At 43.6% G+C, this 18,624-nt stretch overlaps 1 protein-coding gene across 5 annotated transcripts in view; it reads left to right on the top strand.

The window, feature by feature from the left end:
* Positions 1-18,624, top strand: part of BDP1 (B double prime 1, subunit of RNA polymerase III transcription initiation factor IIIB) — a 135,524-nt gene that overhangs the window by 99,883 nt on the left and 17,017 nt on the right. For 4 of the 5 annotated variants that reach the window (XM_040341500.1, XM_040341494.1, XM_040341486.1 and 1 more), the window contains exons 33-39: positions 33-125; positions 861-894; positions 8,332-8,406; positions 11,908-12,037; positions 13,570-13,732; positions 15,838-15,892; positions 17,282-17,471. In XM_040341500.1, the coding sequence (XP_040197434.1) occupies positions 33-125; positions 861-894; positions 8,332-8,406; positions 11,908-12,037; positions 13,570-13,732; positions 15,838-15,892; positions 17,282-17,471 (740 nt within the window). The remainder of the gene's footprint in view (positions 1-32; positions 126-860; positions 895-8,331; positions 8,407-11,907; positions 12,038-13,569; positions 13,733-15,837; positions 15,893-17,281; positions 17,472-18,624) is intronic. The other variant, XM_040341505.1, reaches the window with a different exon arrangement.

The following is an 18,624-nucleotide window of genomic DNA, read 5'->3' as shown; positions in this document are numbered from 1 at the left end:
TATCTTGATAATTCTTTCTATATGTTTTGTAGTTTGAAATACCAGTGGAAGATTTAGGTTTTCCAATCGGCACTGCTCAAAACCTGAGATCTCCATGTCCAACGCTACAGGATGTGCCCCAACATGTAAGTGTGGTGTTATTTTTATTTATTGTGTTTTTTCCGTTTTTTTACTTTATCTTGAAATCTTCCGATACCAGAGCCATTCAGGACCCAGATTAGCCAAACTTATTCAGACAGACATTTTCTCATCGCTAAAATGAGGACACTTCGCTTTCTAAGGCCCCTTTAACACGTGCGGACCGTTCAGGTCTGCCTGTCAGTTTTTTTTTAGGCGGACCTCAACGGATGCTCCATACAGGTCTATGGAGCGACGGATGTCAACGGTGACCTGCCCGCTGACATCCTACGCGCTAAAGTGTGATGGATAAAAACCCTATTTTCCATCCGTCTATCAGATCAGATGAAAACGGACTCTACGGTCCATCTTCATCCGATCCCCCGTAGAGGAGAGCGGCGCTCTGACAGGTCGATCCCTGCACAGTGTGCAGAGACAGACCTGTCATCTACCTGCTCAGCGGGGATCAACAAAGTGATCCCTCCTGAGCATAGCGGAGTCCTTATACGAAAACGTGTGTGTAAAAGGGGCCTAAATGTACTTATTCAGATGTTTCTGAGTTATATTATAATGACCATTTCCTCTTTATATATTTTCATTACATGATCCATTACCAGTTTTTATATTGTATTAGAATTGCAATGAACTACATTTTAACATGCAGCCTGCTAAATTATGAAGTTCCTCTTTAAACATATTTTACTTATGTGCTCTTTTTCTTTTTTCTTTTTTTTTTTTAATAGGTCCCAGCGTCTCAGGCAGACCCTGGTAATAAAGGTAAAATCAAATTATAGCCTAAAATTCCTTTTCACTTAAATATTTTTTTTACCACACACTTAAAATCAACTCTGTTTAAATGTGATGAAAGGGAGGAGCTCAGGGGTGGACGTGACTTTCATCCATATTAAATTCCTACAGAGTTATTTTGGAGTACAATACATTTTTTGGGGGGGATTTTTAATGGGATTGGACTGGTTGACGACAGACTTGCAATCAAAGTAGATACCTGGAATGGAGCATATGGTTTTGTGAACTGGAAATGCTTATCTTGATTGTACAGTACAGGACACAGGCTGGATATTCATAGACCTTCGGTTATAGGCTGCTACCTTTTTAGATGCTTGGACAGTGGCAAAAGCTTTGTTGGGCGTGCCCCCTAGGCATACTGCTAGAACCCCATCCCACTATATGAGTCTTCAGCCTTTATGGAGAAGGTTTTTTTATGCTTAATAATTGGTAGTATTTTATTTTTGATTCTGCAGTTTACTGTTCACTGCTGTCTACTATGCTCGTAGAAGTAGTGCATCTGAATTGGTGTAACGTTGGTTTTACCTTGTGAACTATACCCTAATCCCATGCTATGTTGCTTTGGGCACTGGATCCTGCTTTGAAGCTCACCTTGGCATGGAGTGTGAGTGTAGTTGGCTGCAGAGTGCTAAACAGGTTCAGGGTCCATTCCTATGGTTCCCATATGGGCCCATAAAGGAGCCAGCGATGTGGAAAAGTCAGATAGGTTTGTCCTTTTTATCAGACCATCATTCAGTACTGTAGCTTTACAGCAAGTATGAGAATCTATAAATCCATTACTTGCACTACGCTTAATTAAGTGCCCCCTGATTGTTACGGTTTCTACATAAAACTCAGGACGACAGGAGTTAGTTTATTAATTGGGTGTTTAAAAAATTTCAATCTTGGTGGTAAAGATTCCACCATTCAGAGCTTGGTCTTTGGTGGATGAATAGATGTTGCATCACACCACTGGTCGAACTATTACCACCACTCCCATCTAGAGCCCCCTTATAAAGTACTCAGGCACTTCCTTCCACCCTTTTGCCACAAGGATTTTGCCACAGAGTGGTCAACACTTGGGTTGCTGTGTATCCTTTAATGGACAGGTTTATCCAATTTCCACACCCTACTTAATGATCGATGGAGATCCAGACACAAGGGAACCACTGCAAAAGCTCACTCTGCCGAAGAGTTGGAAAACACTCAGAGTGACAATGTTTGCCTTGCACTGCACCCTATATTATTACCAGTCTCTGCTCTTGATTTTAGCCCTGTCTCAGGCACACAATAACCAGCCTGTCTAATGCAGGTTTCTTTGCAGCTATATCAGGCCTTCTCGAACATGTATCAGCCTTAACAGGCTGTTACAGCCATCATTGTCCAGAGTTCAAAAGAACCAGGCTGCTTCTTCATCTCCACCTTCTCTAAGTGTCCATAGTGGTGGATCTATTTGCTCTAAAAGCGGTATAGAAACAGAGGAGAATGAAGAGGAGCTAGAGGAGGCAGCAGAAGATTTCTTACCCCCAGGTTCCTATACACCTGACACTATGGCTTCATGCAATATGCTTATCAGACATGCTCTCTTCTGTTGTATGCAAAAGCCTTGTCGTGGTTGCACTTGATTTTCCACCGTTTCACCATACCCCTCCTAGGTGTAAGTGTTTCAAAAGACATTCCCCATTCACAAGCAAATAAAATTGGAAATTTATGACAATTGGGGGCTCCTGAAAAAGTTTACTCCTCTGGGCATCATTGCCGAGCTATAGCCAGTAGAAAAATTCTCCTGTAGTGGACCCTGAATTTCAGTCTTAAATTACATCTTACTATCCCTAAAGAAGATGTCCTTTCATTTAAGGATTCTGCAGACAGAACATTTGAGATTTTAAATCCTTCTTTACTCTTGCATGTCCAGCTCTGTAACCAGCTATTGCTGTGATTTGTTTGTCATTCATACTTTGTACCTTGCATTCTGGCCTTCTTACAATTGTGACTTGACCAGAATTTGGCCTTAAGTACTCATAAGGGACACGTTTTGACAATATGATTGCCACTTTAAACTGACTGCTAGCAGGCTTTCAACGGGTTTTTAACCACTTGCCGACCAGGCCATAGCTGAATGTCAGCTACAGCACGGTGGGATAATTCTGGGAGGGTGTACAATGACGTTGTCCCAGACTCGCACTTCCCACTCGCCCCCTGAGGCGAGCACACAAAAGTGTCCATGTTTTCCGGGTTCACCGGACTCGACGAATCGCGGTAAAGGGCCAATGACAGTGGCCCTTTACCATGTGATTGTCCAATGACACAGCTATCACTTGTCGGCAAACCGGCGCATGTTTCGGCTATCGCCTCTCCTCGCACGCTGTACATGCCGATTGGTTACAGCATGCGAGGAGAGGAGGGAGACTGCAGCACTCACCCCTGCCCCATCTGTGCCTCATTCTAGCCCATCTGTGCCACATTCTAGCTTACCTGTGCCTCTTGCATGCCTCCACCTGTGCCTCTTGCATGCCTCCACCTGTGCCTCTTGCATGCCTTCATCCATGTGCTCATCCTTGGTCATTCATGCCACATCAGTGCCCTACAGTGCCTCAAAAAGATGTAATAGGTAGACAGGAAATTTGATTTTTAACTTTATGTCCCTAGAGCACCTGACAGTGCCCCCTGAATGTTGGGCCTTTGTTTGTGACCGGGCTGTGTAAGTCTCACATGTGGCATCACCAAACTCGGGAGGAGAATGTATTTTGGGGTGTAATTTTTGCTTTGTACATGCTATGTGTTAGAAATATCTTATAAATGAAACGTTTTCATTATCTTTTCACATTTTCCAAACACTTGGGGGGAAAATGGTTCAAAACACTCATTATGCCATTGGGTGTTTGCTTTCCAAAATAGGGTCATTTTGTGGGCGTTTGCATTGTCCTGGTGCTTCAGGGCCTTCAAAAGTGTGATCGGTTGTCAGGAAATGTGCAATTTATGCTTCTAGAAGGCCTGAAGGTGCTACTTGCATGTTGGGCCTCTCTATATGGCCAGGCTGTATAGTCTCACACAAGTGAGTTGTAGTTGAAAAAATGCCTATACAGTGTGTGAGAAATAACTTGTTAATAATATAACAATTTTGTGGTAAAAAAAAATGAAAAAAATCTTCATTTTGCAAAGAATTGTGGGAAAAAATTACAACTTTAAAAAACTGACCATGCCTCTTACTAAATACCTTGGAATGTTTAGTTTCTAAAAATGGGTCATTTGGGGGGTATTTGTACTTTCCTGGCTTGTTGGCGTCTCAAGAAATGAGATAGGCCGTCGGTACATCAGGTGTGATGAATTTTCAGTGATTGGCACCATAGCTTACAAAGGCCAAATAATATACACTGATTTGGGTTATTTTTTTTTAGCAGTATAACTTTTGGCCAAAATTCATGAAGAAAAATTAGTAATTTGCAAAATGTTATAAACGCAAGCATGTCCAAAGTCTGGCCCGTATTCTTGTTTTAGGTGGCCCGTCTGGTTATTTGGACATGTATATCTTTTGTCACCACTGACAATCTTCCAGCACCGGGGCCACAAAAGATGTATATGCCTTGGAGGGGACAGGGAGGAGGTGGGACGAGCGCTGTACACACACAGGAGAATTTCCTATTTACGGGCAGCCTCTGTAATAGGAAGTCCTGTTTCCGGCTCTGCCATTGGATGACTGTTCTGTCCATCAAAGGAGGCGGGACTTTCTATTAAAGAGTCCTCCGTGTAAACAGGAGATTCTCCTGTAGGTAGCTTGCATTGTGGTCAGTAATTGCGGGCATGCTCTCGTGATACAGTGAGCGGCCATAGCCGCTCACTGTACCACTCGGCCTCGGCGCGCCGCTTCACTGGATGTGATTGACAGCAGCGCCAGCCAATTACTGCGCTGCTCCTCAATCCATTCGCTCTAGCCAATCAGCGGCCAGGCTGAGCGGCGAAGAGGATATCGGGACCGCGCGGGACTTTCGAGGGGTCAGGTAAGTATAAGGGTTGCTCAGGGGGGGGGGGGGGGGCGGCAGCATCCGATTGTTTTTTCACCCTAATGCATAGATTGCATGAAGGTGAAAAAATAATACGCCCAAACTCATCTCTTTACTCGCACACAGCCACAAAGGCAAGATAATTCTTGTTGGGCAGTGTGTTAGTGCTCGAAGGAACACACTTAGACAGAATTTTAATGGTTCAAAAAAAAGGCAGGCAAAATGGTCTGCCCTCGAGCATGTTCACTTCATCAAATCTGGCCTATTTGAAAAAAGTTTGGATGCCCCTGTTATAACTGAAACAAAGAAAAATGCATTTTTTTTCCCAACATTTTCGGTCTTTTTTTTTTTCATTTATAGTGCAAAAAAAAAAAAAAAAAAAAAACTGTGGTGATTAAATACCACTCAAAGAAAGCTCTATTTGAAAAAAAAAGACACATTTTATATGGGTATTGGTGTTTCATGACTGAGTAATTGTCATTCAAAATGTGAAGTGCTGAAAATTGGCCTGGCTAGGAAGGTTTAAGTGCCCAGTGTGCAAACAGTTAAGAAATGCTAAAGCCTGCTAGCAGCTATGACAATCAACATTCCCATTAGGATCTGTGTTCAACATACTAGAGCTAAATGTGGTATCCTTTAAAACCCTAATCAAATCTTACTGAAAGCTCTTCAAGTGCTTTTCAAAGATTGCAGTTCACACTGCTCTTATACAAGCTGAAGCCTGTGTGAAACAGGCTTTTGGGCATTGAAAAGTATGCAAAGTACTGTAAACAAACCACTCTGAAATGATCTTTCTTTAGGCAGGCCATAGACAGTGTAAACTTATTTTCTGCAACCATGGGTTGCAGGAAAGAAATTTGATTCACCCATCAACACAGACAGTGCTGACGGGGAATCCTACCTGCTGAGCAATTGTCTGTTCTGGGCGGGGGAACTTGTTCCCACCAAGAGAACACAGTGATTATTGCTAGCGGCTATCGCAGCCGATAGCGATCATCGCAAGTGAATCTGGCAGTATGGTTATACAATCGATCGATCGATCGATCAACTTGGTACATTCAGCCTGCCCATACACGGTTCAAATCCAAATCTCGGCTGGTTCCTGCTGAACCACCGGAGATTAAAACCATATTTGGCATTATTCAGTACTGTTGAAAGACACCAAACTATAATGATGGACATATTTGAAATGTGCGTTCAGTTTTTATGGGGCATTTTTAAATGGCAACTAACCAGCTCTATAATCTATTCCCGACAGTGATACAATACTAGTCATCACCATATTATATTACCCACCAGTATACAACTTCCAGAGCATGTTTATAATCTTCTCCATACAGGAATATGATTTAATGCCTATTTAAAAAGTTAGGCTAATGCACAAATTACACTGATTTCCCCATGGATTGCAATATATTCAGATTGCAATCACCTAAAGGTACCAGCCTCTCACCTAGGGTATATGACTATCCAGCAGGTCTGGGCAACAAGCTATAAACAAATTGTCTGCTGGGTATTGATCAAATATACCCACACCAAGGTATAAAATAATGACCCACAAAGGCACTAAGTATCGACTACGCCTACCTTCCCAGGCAACATTAAAATATAAGTCCTTAGCAAGCTGTAAATTATCATAACCTCATCCCATAGCTCAGTATTGGGATAAGCAGTCCAGGACACAGCTATTTTTTCCCTGGGTAAGATGGAACAATTAACTCTTCTATCCTTTCATCCATTGTTGCTTGAAACTGCACATAGTGACTTTATTTGAATGGTGTAAAAAAAAAAAAATACTACATGTGACCGACTAAGATTTTGTGCCTAGTGGAAAAACTGTAACCCAGAAAGGTTTCTTCTTGTCTTCCCATCAGTCATGTATAAGGCTTTATTCACATAAATGCTGCACCCTGCACAGCTTTGTGTTTGTTACCCCGCCCCAAAAATAAATAAATAAATCAGTTCCCTTAAAACATGAATAACAGCACAGCTTGTGCTGTGTAATCTGGTCCATTCTAGCACCTAAAAAACTTGGCCTATCTTGCCTGGCTATGCCCTCCCCCTGTAAACTGAAAACAGTTTATCATGACTGCTGAGCCCTGACACTGTAGTCAATTCACGTGCTTTCATCATCCGCAGCCCTGCTCTGTCCTTCTCTGTTGTCCTCTACCCCACCCTCCCTCCCTGCCTGTCTGTTCTGTGTCAGTGCCCACCCCCTCCCCTCCTGCGGCTATAACTACAATAAAAATATTCCATTCCCTCTATAACATAACATTATGTGCCCCCGTGTTATATAAAAAAGCTGCCGATTTGTACCTATATCAGAGCGTCTTCCAGCACTCGCGTGACTCCTCGGCGCTCTCTCCTTCCCAGCTGATGTCAGTGGGAGTTCTTGACCCCTCCTGCTATAGCTGTCAGCTGGGCAGAGGAGAGAGCCGAGGAGTCCTGTGAGTCCTGGAAGACGCTCTAATATTGGAAACAAATTGGAAACTTGTATATGACACTGGGGCACATAATGTTAGGTTACAAAGGGGATAGGATGTTGCAGTGGCTTAACAACCACTTTAAAGCGGAGCTCCAACCAAAAATGGAGCTTCTGCTTTTTGGAACCCTCCCCCCCTCGGGTGTCACATTCGGCACCTTTCAGATGGGAGGGGGGTGCAGATACCTGTCTAAGACAGGTATTTGCACCCACTTCTGGGAACAACCAGTGTGGCAGAAACGCCCCCCACCCCGCTGTGTCCTGGGAAATACGCTGTTCTCAGGAGAGAGCGGGGACCAGTCACCCTGCGCTACTCGCGCATGCACAGTAGGGAACCGGGCAGTGAAGCCGCAACACTTCACTTTCTGATTCCCTAACCGAGGATGGCGGCGTGTGCAGCTGAGGAACGAGCGATTTGCTCATCCTCGGCTGACGACATCGCGGGCGTGCTGGACAGGTCCATATTTTTTAAAGAATTGCAGTATTTGTAGCTGCTGGCTTTTAAAAAAAAAAAAAATACATTTGACGGCACCTCCGCTTTTAAGAAGCCATTTGTTTTATTATTTTGGAGTAGCAGAAGCTGCTTACAGACACGGGAGCTGTATGAATTCACCTGCAGAACTGAGTTTGATTGGGTACCCAGGGACAAGTGCATGCCCCAAATGCAGACAGTGTGTGAATGAATGATTCCATACAGCCACTGCGTCCTCCATTCACTGATGTAGGCTTCCTTTACATAGTTCTGTACAACTCCAAAAAAGATAAATGATTCTTCACGCTGCACAGGGCTCATTGCCTGTGTGAATGAAGGCTAAAGGTTATTATGTAACCATACTCCATTTCATCATTCAACATTTAAAACAAAGAATGTGGAGAAAAAAAAATCGATTTAGATTTATGGAATATAACATCTTAATGATCCTTTGGGGCTTTCCCTGTTCACAGGTCATTGTGATGGGAGTACTGAAGCGGCCATGACATTGATTTCAATTGGAAATTCCGCCTTTCAGTCTAAATTGGGTATGTAAATGCTGTTTGAATGTTTGACAACCGGTTAGAAATGTATACAATGCATGAAAGTGCTTGTGTAACGTGTTCAGCATAGTCTGCTGTAGACTTTGGGTCCAAAAGCTGGTATGGACTGATTATGATGGCTACAGCACGCACCGACTTTTCTGGGAGGGTGTCAATAGATATCCTCCCATGCTCGAGCGGCCGGTGCGCCCCCTGCAGGGAGCGGGTGGCGTGCTCTGTGATCAACAAGTTTGAGATTCCCTGGATCACAGATCGGAGTAAGGGTCACGCTAATAGCGTGAAGAGAAAAAAAAAAAGACGATCACCGGAGGGACATCGCTGTATATTTCACTTCTGCCATAATAAAATTGATGCAGTGAGCACAATGCCTTTTTTATTTGGGAGAAAGATTTATCTCACACAAAAATGGGATCTTTGATTCTGTCTGAGATAAATAAGAGAATAATCCGCAAAGGAGAGATTCCTGTAAGCGCTCAAAGAGGCCTGGATTATATTAAAAGCGCTTTGACCTTTTGTGGCGGTCATTCCCAGAGGGTGTGCCTCTTTGCACATCATTTTACAAGATTCAGGAAAGTCTTTGGATTTTTGATTCTGCACTATTGCACCCAATGACTACATTTATACAGTATATTTTTCACTTTGTGATAATTTGCTTGGATGAAGTGCTTTTGACTTTGTTTTTGGAAGCAGTTGTTTTGTGGACTTTTACACGTGGGATTTTCACTAGCGGTCGTCCGATTATTGGCGGCCGATATTCATTTTTTTGAAGAATCGATATCGATCACAAACTTACCGATATTCCTTCAAGGAGTGGTACCGTTCTTTAGATTGGACGGTCAGCTTTCTGACTGATGCGGCTAAGCAACCTTTCGGGTGTTTTTTCAAGCAGCGGGAGGGTACTGAAACTTCAAAAGCTGGCTTTAATTATGGCTCAATATCTGGAGTACTTAAAGTGGATGTAAACCCACTCTCATCCTTTCTAAACTACTGCCATAGTGCTGATCTATAAGGATATAGATGCCTCCTGCATGTATCCTTACCTGTCAAATGTCTCCCCTCTGTTATAAGAACTGAAAAACTGCAGATTTTGTGGGTGGATCTGTTGTCTGGAGCTCGGTGGGTGGAGTCTTGATGTCAGTAGACTCCCCACCCACATCTACACTCCCCTTGTCAACGTGCATTTTGTTCTGTGTATTACTTACACTGAATTCTGCTATGATCAGTAACATCTAGTCAAAATCCAGAAAATTAACCACATGACTTCAGAAATGGAGTGGGGGTGGGAATTAAAAAATAATACCTGTCTCCAGGCTAGTGCATGAGATATGTAAATAACCTGTCACTCACAGCAAGCGGGCGGAATGGACTAAGGTTTTTCGCTGTAAGTCCGTTTTATCTTACTGAACAATAAAAGAGGATTGCTCAGAGCTGGATTAACTCTTTGTGGCAAGACAGATGATAGGAAATCTTTTACTCTACATTGTGACAGCAAAATAAATATCTTATACAGTTCACTTCCTGTTTCATGTCTGGTAAAAAGCCTAGGCTTATGACATCATGCACATCTCTCACTCTCGCGAGAGTTTGCCATACAGGGAGTCAAAAGAGGACCAATGAGTGATGCAGGGCTGCAGAGCTGGCGGTGTGTGTCTGTGTAAATCCAGGGAGTGAAGCCTAGGCTTATGACATCATGCACATCTCTCACTCTCGCGAGAGTTTGCCATACAGGGAGTCAAGAGGGCCAATGAGAGATACAGAGCTGGCGGTGTGTGTCTATGTAAATCCAGGGAGTGAACAGGCAGCAGCTTCACACAATTAAAATGGATGCAGTCGGACTCGGTGGAGGTAGATTTCTGCAGCATATTTGGCAAGTACAGAATTGCAGTATATATAAAATATGCACAGTGCTTGGAGGGAAGCTTCAGAATGGCAAAGATGTTTTTATTACAAATTATGTAAGCAGACTGCAGTTCCTCTTTTTAAAGTGATTGGAAACGATCACTTTGTAAAACAACCCATTTTTGTATAGATATAAAAAAACACATTATAAATACTAGGGTTGTCCCGATACTAGTATCGATACCGATCATTTGTACTTGCACAAATGCTCCGATGCCAGATCTGATACCCGGAACCGGAAGTCGGTGTGCGGGGAGCGGAGATCGGTCTGGCGGCAGTGGATCAAGGTGAAGTGGATAAGCTGGCCAGGGCAGGGGTGCAGGGCGCCGTGACATTCCGTGTCATCGTCGGAAGGGTAAACTTCATGACGGGCATCTTGGTACACCCTGCACTCGGCTGCAGTAAACCAGCAGCAGACATCTTGTTACACCCAGCCCATATAGTTGGGGCTGGGTGTAACAAGATGTCCACTGCTGCCTTACTGCAGCCGAGTTCAAGGTGTACCAATATGGGCGTCGCAGCACATACTTACTAGAAGTTAAATGACATGAATGATGATAGGAAAGGAAGGATTTTGAAATGCTATATGCCAAATAGCATTGCAAAATCCTTCCTCTCCTCTCCTCATTCATGTCATTTATTATGCAAGTGCCAATCAGTGCCTGCCCATAAGTGCCTATAAGTGACATCAGTTCCATCTATCAGTGCCCATAAGTACATCAGTGCCATCCATCCGTCAGTGCCCATTATTCAAATTGTCACATGACATAAAAAAAAAAAAAGTATTGGTAATCGGTATCGGCGAGTAGTTGAAAAAAAGTATTGGTACTTGTACTCGGTCTTAAAGTGGTATTGGGACAGCCCTAATACTTTTTTTTTACCTTTTTGATCACAGGAGACTTTCTCATATAAGTACATTGTACAGCATGAACATATCAGGAATATGAAATGTTGGGTTAACAAACGCTTTAAGGTAGTATACCACATGGATGAAGGTTATGCTTCTACAAGAGAAATGCATGAAGGTGCTGGGAAAGATGGTAGCTGCTTTTGATGTGACCCCTTATGCCCAATTTCACGTCAGAGACGTACAGCTCAATATCCTGTTGGTATGGTACAATTATTAGGAGTCCCTGGACCTGCCATTGCATCCGACTCCTAAGACCAAATCCACTCTGGAATGGTGGATAACCACCCAGATGCTGGAAACTGGAATCTCTTTCCATCTGATGAATTGGAGGGTCTTGGCAACAGATGGCAGCCTATCGGGCTGGGAAAGTGTTTTGGAGAGACTAGTGTGTGGGTATATACTTGCATGTATATAGGTTTAGTCCTTGAAGAGTTCTGCTGTTCACATGGGCATCCCAGATTAACCCTTTCCCATCCAAGTTTAATCCCCCTAATAAAAAACAAAGCTGCAAGGACTGCTTTTTGTCTCTGAATTGAATTGAAAATTCATGTGCCTGGCTGTGCAGGGTGGCAGATTCACCAGCGGCTCCTACGGGGGTACTCTTTACAAATATGACCATTTTTTTTTGTTTGTTCACTAAACAGTAGTTCATTTTCAGTCTTATTTTGTTTTGTTAGGAGAGCCTCTGGATTCTGATGAAATCACTGGGAGCCAGCTGTCCCACAATGCTGATTGTAAACCCGAAGCCTCAACTTTGTCGGTAAAGATGACTTGTGCAACTGAAAAGGACACTACAATAAATGCAAGGTTAGCTGCCTCCAAAGTTTTGTTAATGCAGCTGGAAAGTTTTCAGATGTTTGAAATAAAAGACAAAGTATGAACCTGTATGTCTTCTATAGTTGGTTATTAAGTGACATAGGTCCATTTAAAAATCATCACACATTTTATAAAACAGTAACAGTAAAACAGTGTGCTTTACAAATGTGCATTGTGCTCCTCGTGTGCGGCACAATTACCACTAATGTTAGGAAAAATAGATGAAAGCCGCAAGGATAGCCTGGTCATGGCATGTATTCTATAAATAGGAAGGAAAATACAGGCTGCAGTGTGAAGTAGTACTGTCTTGTATAGCACAGATTCATTAGCGGTATTGACATAAATGAGCCCCTTAATTTTTCAACGAGATTTAAGATGATTCCCTGGTTTCTGTTGTGTAGAAGCTTTGTTAACCACTTGCTGCCTGCCCACCGTCAAATGATGGAGGAGCAGTGCTGCTCTCGTTCTGGGTGGATGGCATATGATGTTGCCCCACAACAGCAGCTCTTGCGTGCGCCCGGGGTTGCGCCTTTGTGCTAGGATGCACTGCGACCCCGATCTCTGTGAAGAGCCGATGACGATGCTCTTTAACCATGTGATCGACTGTGTCCAATCATAGCCGGTCACATGTAAATGCGGAAGTGCCTGTAATCGGCTCTCACCACCTCACGCTGACAGTGTGTGTGGTGAGGAGAGCTGATCAGCAGCATCTACTCGCAGGGGACATCCGGACAGGTAAATAAAGCCCCCCAGTGTGACAAATCGGTGCCACCAATCGGCGCCTACCAGCGACGCCAATTAGTGCCCATTAGTAATACCAGTCAGTGCTGCATTTCAGTGCCCATATGTGCTGCCTCATCGGTGCCCATCAGTGAAGGAGAAAATTTACTTATTTACAAAATTTTATGATAGAAACTAAGAAACGTGTTTTTTCCCCTAAATTTTCTACATTTTTTTTAGTAGGGATAAAAAACCCAGCATTGATTAATTGCCACCAAAAGAAAGCTCTATTTGTCGGGGAAACGTATGAAAAATTTCATATGGGTACAGTTTCGCATTGGCCGCGCAAATGTCATTCGAAGTGTGACAGCACTGAAAGGTGAAAAGTGGCCTGGGCAGGAAGGGGGATGAAAGTGCCTGTATTGAAGTGGTTAATGAGAATTATATTAGATTAAATATACATACATATATACACACACAATGTGTGTTCTTTGTATGACAGGTGTACTTTAAAATGGTATTATCCCCCACTAATCAGCCATAGCTCCATCTAGAGGTCATTGATTTTGACCATATTAACCACAAATGATACACTACCTTCACACTTATTGGCTAGCTTCAGCAAATTACAACATGGCTGCTTCTGATTCTTTTGATTCATCCTTGGAGCCATCACCATCTGGTGGAAGGAGATAATGCCCATTGATGTGCTTGCATTTCCAAAACTCTTTGGCATGCGTTTGTATTAAGACATTTTACAGTTTGGTGGAATGATACTTGTTTGCTTTTTTTGTTGTGTACAGGCCAGTGAAAGTTTGCCAGGATACCCTTGGATTACAAGTAGGAAGTGAAGCCTTATCTGTATCTGCAAATGAACATAGAAGTGATCCAGTCATTTCAGATCTTCATACATCTGAGCAACCTTCTCATCTTCTAAATGTCAATGTAACCCTCCCATTGGAGCAGGTAAGTTGGGGCTTGCATTCAGTATTTTGCCACTGTACGTATTAGGGTTGTCCCGATACCACTTTTTTAGGACTGAGTACGAGTACCGATACTTTTTTTTTATGTACTCGCCGATACCGAATACCGATACTTTTTTTAAATGTGTCCCCAAATGCAGCCATGTCCCCCCACATATTCCGCCATGTCCCCCCACATATTCCGCCATGTCCCCCCACATATTCCGCCATGTCCCCCCACATATTCCGCCATGTCCCCCCACATATTCCGCCATGTCCCCCCACATATTCCGCCATGTCCCCCCACATATTCCGCCATGTCCCCCCACATATTCCAGCCATGTCCCCCCACATATTCCAGCCATGTCCCCCCACATATTCCAGCCATGTCCCCCACATATTCCGCCATGTCCCCCCACATATTCCGCCATGTCCCCCCACATATTCCGCCATGTCCCCCCACATATTCCGCCATGTCCCCCCACATATTCCGCCATGTCCCCCCACATATTCCGCCATGTCCCCCCACATATTCCAGCCATGTCCCCCACATATTCCAGCCATGTCCCCCACATATTCCAGCCATGTCCCCCACATATTCCAGCCATGTCCCCCACATATTCCAGCCATGTCCCCCACATATTCCAGCCATGTCCCCCACATATTCCAGCCATGTCCCCCACATATTCCAGCCATGTCCCCCACATATTCCAGCCATGTCCCCCACATATTCCAGCCAAGAAACTAGTATTTTCAGAAGGGAAGTCAGTAAAAGCAGACTGGCTTTGCAGTGCAGTAATGCAACACACATTGGCGCACTTTGTACGTATTAATGTTTGCACTGACATTTTTTTTAATGGCTCCTCAATGCACTAAGGGAACACACCTGCTGCATAGTAATACACTTGGTAATCATACACTTTGATTTTTACTATATGAATTTGTGATTGTTATTATTCGAGTTTCTCGAATGATAACAATCACAATTTCAAATAGTAAAAATCAAAGTGTATAATTACCAAATATTACCATGTAGCAGGTGTGTTCCTTTAGTGCATTGGGGAGCCATTAAAAAAATGTCAGTGCAAACATTAATACTATTAATGTTTACACTGACATTTTTTTTAATGGCTGCCCAATGCACTAAAGGAACACACCTGCTGCATGGTAATATTTGGTAATTATACACTTTGATTTTTACTATTTGAAATTGTGATTGTTATCATTCGAGTAGTGAGCCATTTTACAAGTGTGTGTGGTGTGTGTCTGTGTGTTAAACTTGCCTAAACAGCGGCGCTGGCTCCTCTTGGTACAGCTCTCTACGCTCCTCCCATCAGTTCCACTATGATCCCCTCCCGGCGTGAGTGACGTCACGCCGCCAGGACGAGCACTGGACTGGCCTGGACTGTAGGGGGAGTGAGCGATCATCTATTGGCTGGCCGGAAAATAGGGGCGGGAGCGGAGCGTAAGGTAAACAAATGACTGACTTGATATGCCGCTGTCCCGCTGACATACATGACAGAGAGACAGTGACAATCGCAGGTGCGAGAGGCGGCCGCGGCTAAATGTGTGTCACTGATTCCAGGGGGGGACGACGCCCAAGCTTGCCCTATGGAGCGGACGCCGTGCGGGGAACATTTAAGCTTTTGTTTGAATAGCTGTATCCGCACAGCGTATAGACACTCCCCCTTGCTCTGGATCCGTCCAATCCCACGCAAGGGGGAGTGTCTCTACGCAGCGGGGATACAGCTATTCAAACGAAAGCTGTAATGTTCCCTGCACGCTGATTAACGGTGGCGGCTTTGCGGTTTGCGCCGACGGGTTTGCGGCGACTGGGGGGGGGGAACAAGTATTCTATTTCGGTATCGGGGGTATTTGCGGGAGTACGAGTACTCCCGCAAATACTCGGTATCGGTCCCGATACCGATACTGGTATCGGTATCTGGACAACCCTAGTACGTATATATGAGAACGGATGTAAATGCATCTTTTAAAACCTTGTTATTGATGTAAAAAAAATTATATCTGTAGTTTGAGCTACTTGGCTTTCTCCTTGCTTTATTTTTCCAGTGCTCTAATCATATTCCTTTTTTTTTTTTTTTTTTCCAGATGAGCGATCCCATTGTACAAGACGATGTGCAGCAGCAAGATTGTAGCACATCGGGTATGATGAGAAAATAGTTGTTTGTAGAATTAGAGTATATGGCCCCATTGACTCCTATAGTGCTCTGCTTAGATGTGTACAAAATGATATGCTGAACACATGTAAACACTGTATTTTAGATGCCCATGTAAATGAGCCCTAAAACACCAGAATAGTCTTCTGTTACACAGTGTTGAAGACTGTTTACAGCATGTCCGAGGCAGTTGTGATCCATCTGTAATTCTAGTATGATCTAAGATAGAGGGATACAGTGTCTAGAAAAAGTATTCACACCCCTTGAAATTGTCCACATTTAGTCATGTTACAACCAAAAAATATAAATGTATTTTATTGGGATTTTATGTGATAGACCAACACAAAGTGACACATAATTGTGAAGTGGAAGGAAAATTATAAATGTTTTTCAAAATGTTTTACAAATATGTGAAAAGTGTGGCATGCATTTGTGTTCAGCCCCCCTGAGTCAATACTTTGTAGAACCCCCTCTCGCTGCAATTACAGCTGCAAGTCTTTTTGGGGATGTCTCTACCATCTTTGCACATCCAGATAGTGAACATTTTGCCCATTCTTCTCTGTAAAATAGCTCAAGTTCTATCAAATTGTGTGGGAGCGTCTGTGAACAGCAATTTTCAAGTCTTGCCACAGATTCTCAATTGGATTTAGGTCTGGACTTTGACTGGGCCATTCTAACACATGAAAATGGTTTGATCTACATCTATCCATTGTATTTTTAGGGTTGTTGTCCTGCTGGAAGGTGAACCTCTGCCCCAGTCTTAAGTCTTTTGCAGACTCGAACAGGTTTTTCTTCTGAGATTGCCCTGTATTTGGCTCAATTCATCTTCCCATCAACTCTGACCAGCTTCCCTGTCCCTGCTGAAGAAAAGCATCCCCACAACATGATGCTGCCACCACCATGTTTCACGGGGGGATGGTGTGCTTTGGGTGTTAGTTTTCCAACACACATAGCGTTTTGCTTTTAGGCTAAAAAGTAACATTTTGGTCTCGTCTGACCAGAGCACCTTCTTCCACATGTTTGCGGTTACCTCCACGTGGCTTCTCGCAAACTGCAGAGTTACCCTGGGCCTCTTGGCTACTTCTCTGATTAATGCTCTCCTTGTAATTGTGATCTCTGCTCTGAAATTGGGTATTTGCAGCATTTATTTTTCTAAATCACACTCGGAGCATGACACTACAATAGGAGGCAGTGCTGGTGGTGCATACAGGTTAGAGTGGCTTAACAAACACTTTAATGCACAGCTTATGCAGTGCTTTATATTAGAAACTTAAAGATGAGGATTTAATAGTATAAAAATAGCATGTAATAGTTTGCACTGTTTTAGCAACCAGTCTTGTGACAAATGCATGTTTCTGGTGTATTATTATTTTTAGACCATTTACTTGAAGAAGGAGCGGGAGAAGAGACATTTATTCTGACTCTGGTTGAAATTCCGATTAGTGAAGGGTATTCCTATTCATGTGATGGGAATTCCTATTCATGTGATGGGAGTTCCGTAGATGTTCTTCCTGCACCTGTGTTGATCACCTCGGGCTCATCCCAAATGGTAACTCCAGATCATAGGTGAGGTTCATTTTTGAAAGCATCCTTTGTCTCTTCAGTTTAGTGGTATCTGTTTATCTTTAGAAGTGCCTTCCCTATTGGCCTTCAAAATTGTGTATTTTGATTTCCTATTGTTATAAAAAATTATGTGTACTAGTCGGTTCTCCTTAAAGCGGGGGTTCACCCCCAAAAATATTTTTTTTAACATTACATTCAGCCGAGTTGTCAGAATGGCAATCGGCTGTTTTTTTTTCATTTTATCCCCGTACATACCGTATTTTCACCGCTGCTTCCGGGTATGTCTTCTGCGGGACTGGGCGTTCCTAATTGATTGACAGGCTTCCGACCGTCGCATACTGCGCGTCACGAGTTGCCGAAAGAAGCCGAACATCGGTGCGCAGGCGCCGTATAGAGCCGACTCACAGTCCGGCTTCTTTCGGCAACTCGTGACGCGCAGTATGCGACGGTCGGAAGCCTGTCAATCAGTTAGGAATGCCCAGTCCCGCAGAAGACATACCCGGAAGCGGCGGTGAAAATACGGTATGTACGGGGATAAAATAAAAAAAATTGTCATTCTGACAACTCGGCTGAATGTAATGTTAAAATATTTTTTTTGGGTGAACCCCCGCTTTAACAACTTGTGGACCCACCCGTCTTCAATGTACTGCAGACAGGCGGCCAACACAGGCAAATAGATACCAGTACGTCGCTGCCTGTTTCCGGGTTTAAAACGTGCACATGCGTGCCCCTCCGCTGGCACGGATTGTACACAGCGGGAGCCTGTCGGCAAGTCCCGGACAATAATTCACGACCGAGATTGGCTGTGTGCAATCACTGCCCAGAGCTCTGTTGACAATCAACACAGATCTCTGTACATCACTTCTTTGCATCTAGATGTAATAGTACATTATATAGTTTAGGAACACGTTTTAACCCCTTGATCACCCTAGATGTTAACCCCTTACCAGCCAGTGTCATTAGTACAGTGATCGTGTATAATATTACTACAGAGTATAAAATGACTACAAAGACTGCAAGTATGCCTCCATGCCTTGCCCTGCAGAATCCTTATCTGGTTTAATTACAGCAGGGATATCCAATTAGCGGACCTCCAGCTGTTGCAGAACTAAAAGTTCCATGAGGCATAGCAAGACTCTGACAGCCACCAGCATGA

This window comes from Rana temporaria, chromosome 1, assembly GCF_905171775.1.
Source record: "Rana temporaria chromosome 1, aRanTem1.1, whole genome shotgun sequence".
NCBI classification, from domain to species: Eukaryota; Metazoa; Chordata; class Amphibia; order Anura; family Ranidae; genus Rana; species Rana temporaria.
The sequence above is the reverse complement of the archived record's forward strand: the minus strand, read 5'-3'. Positions and strand labels throughout refer to the sequence as shown.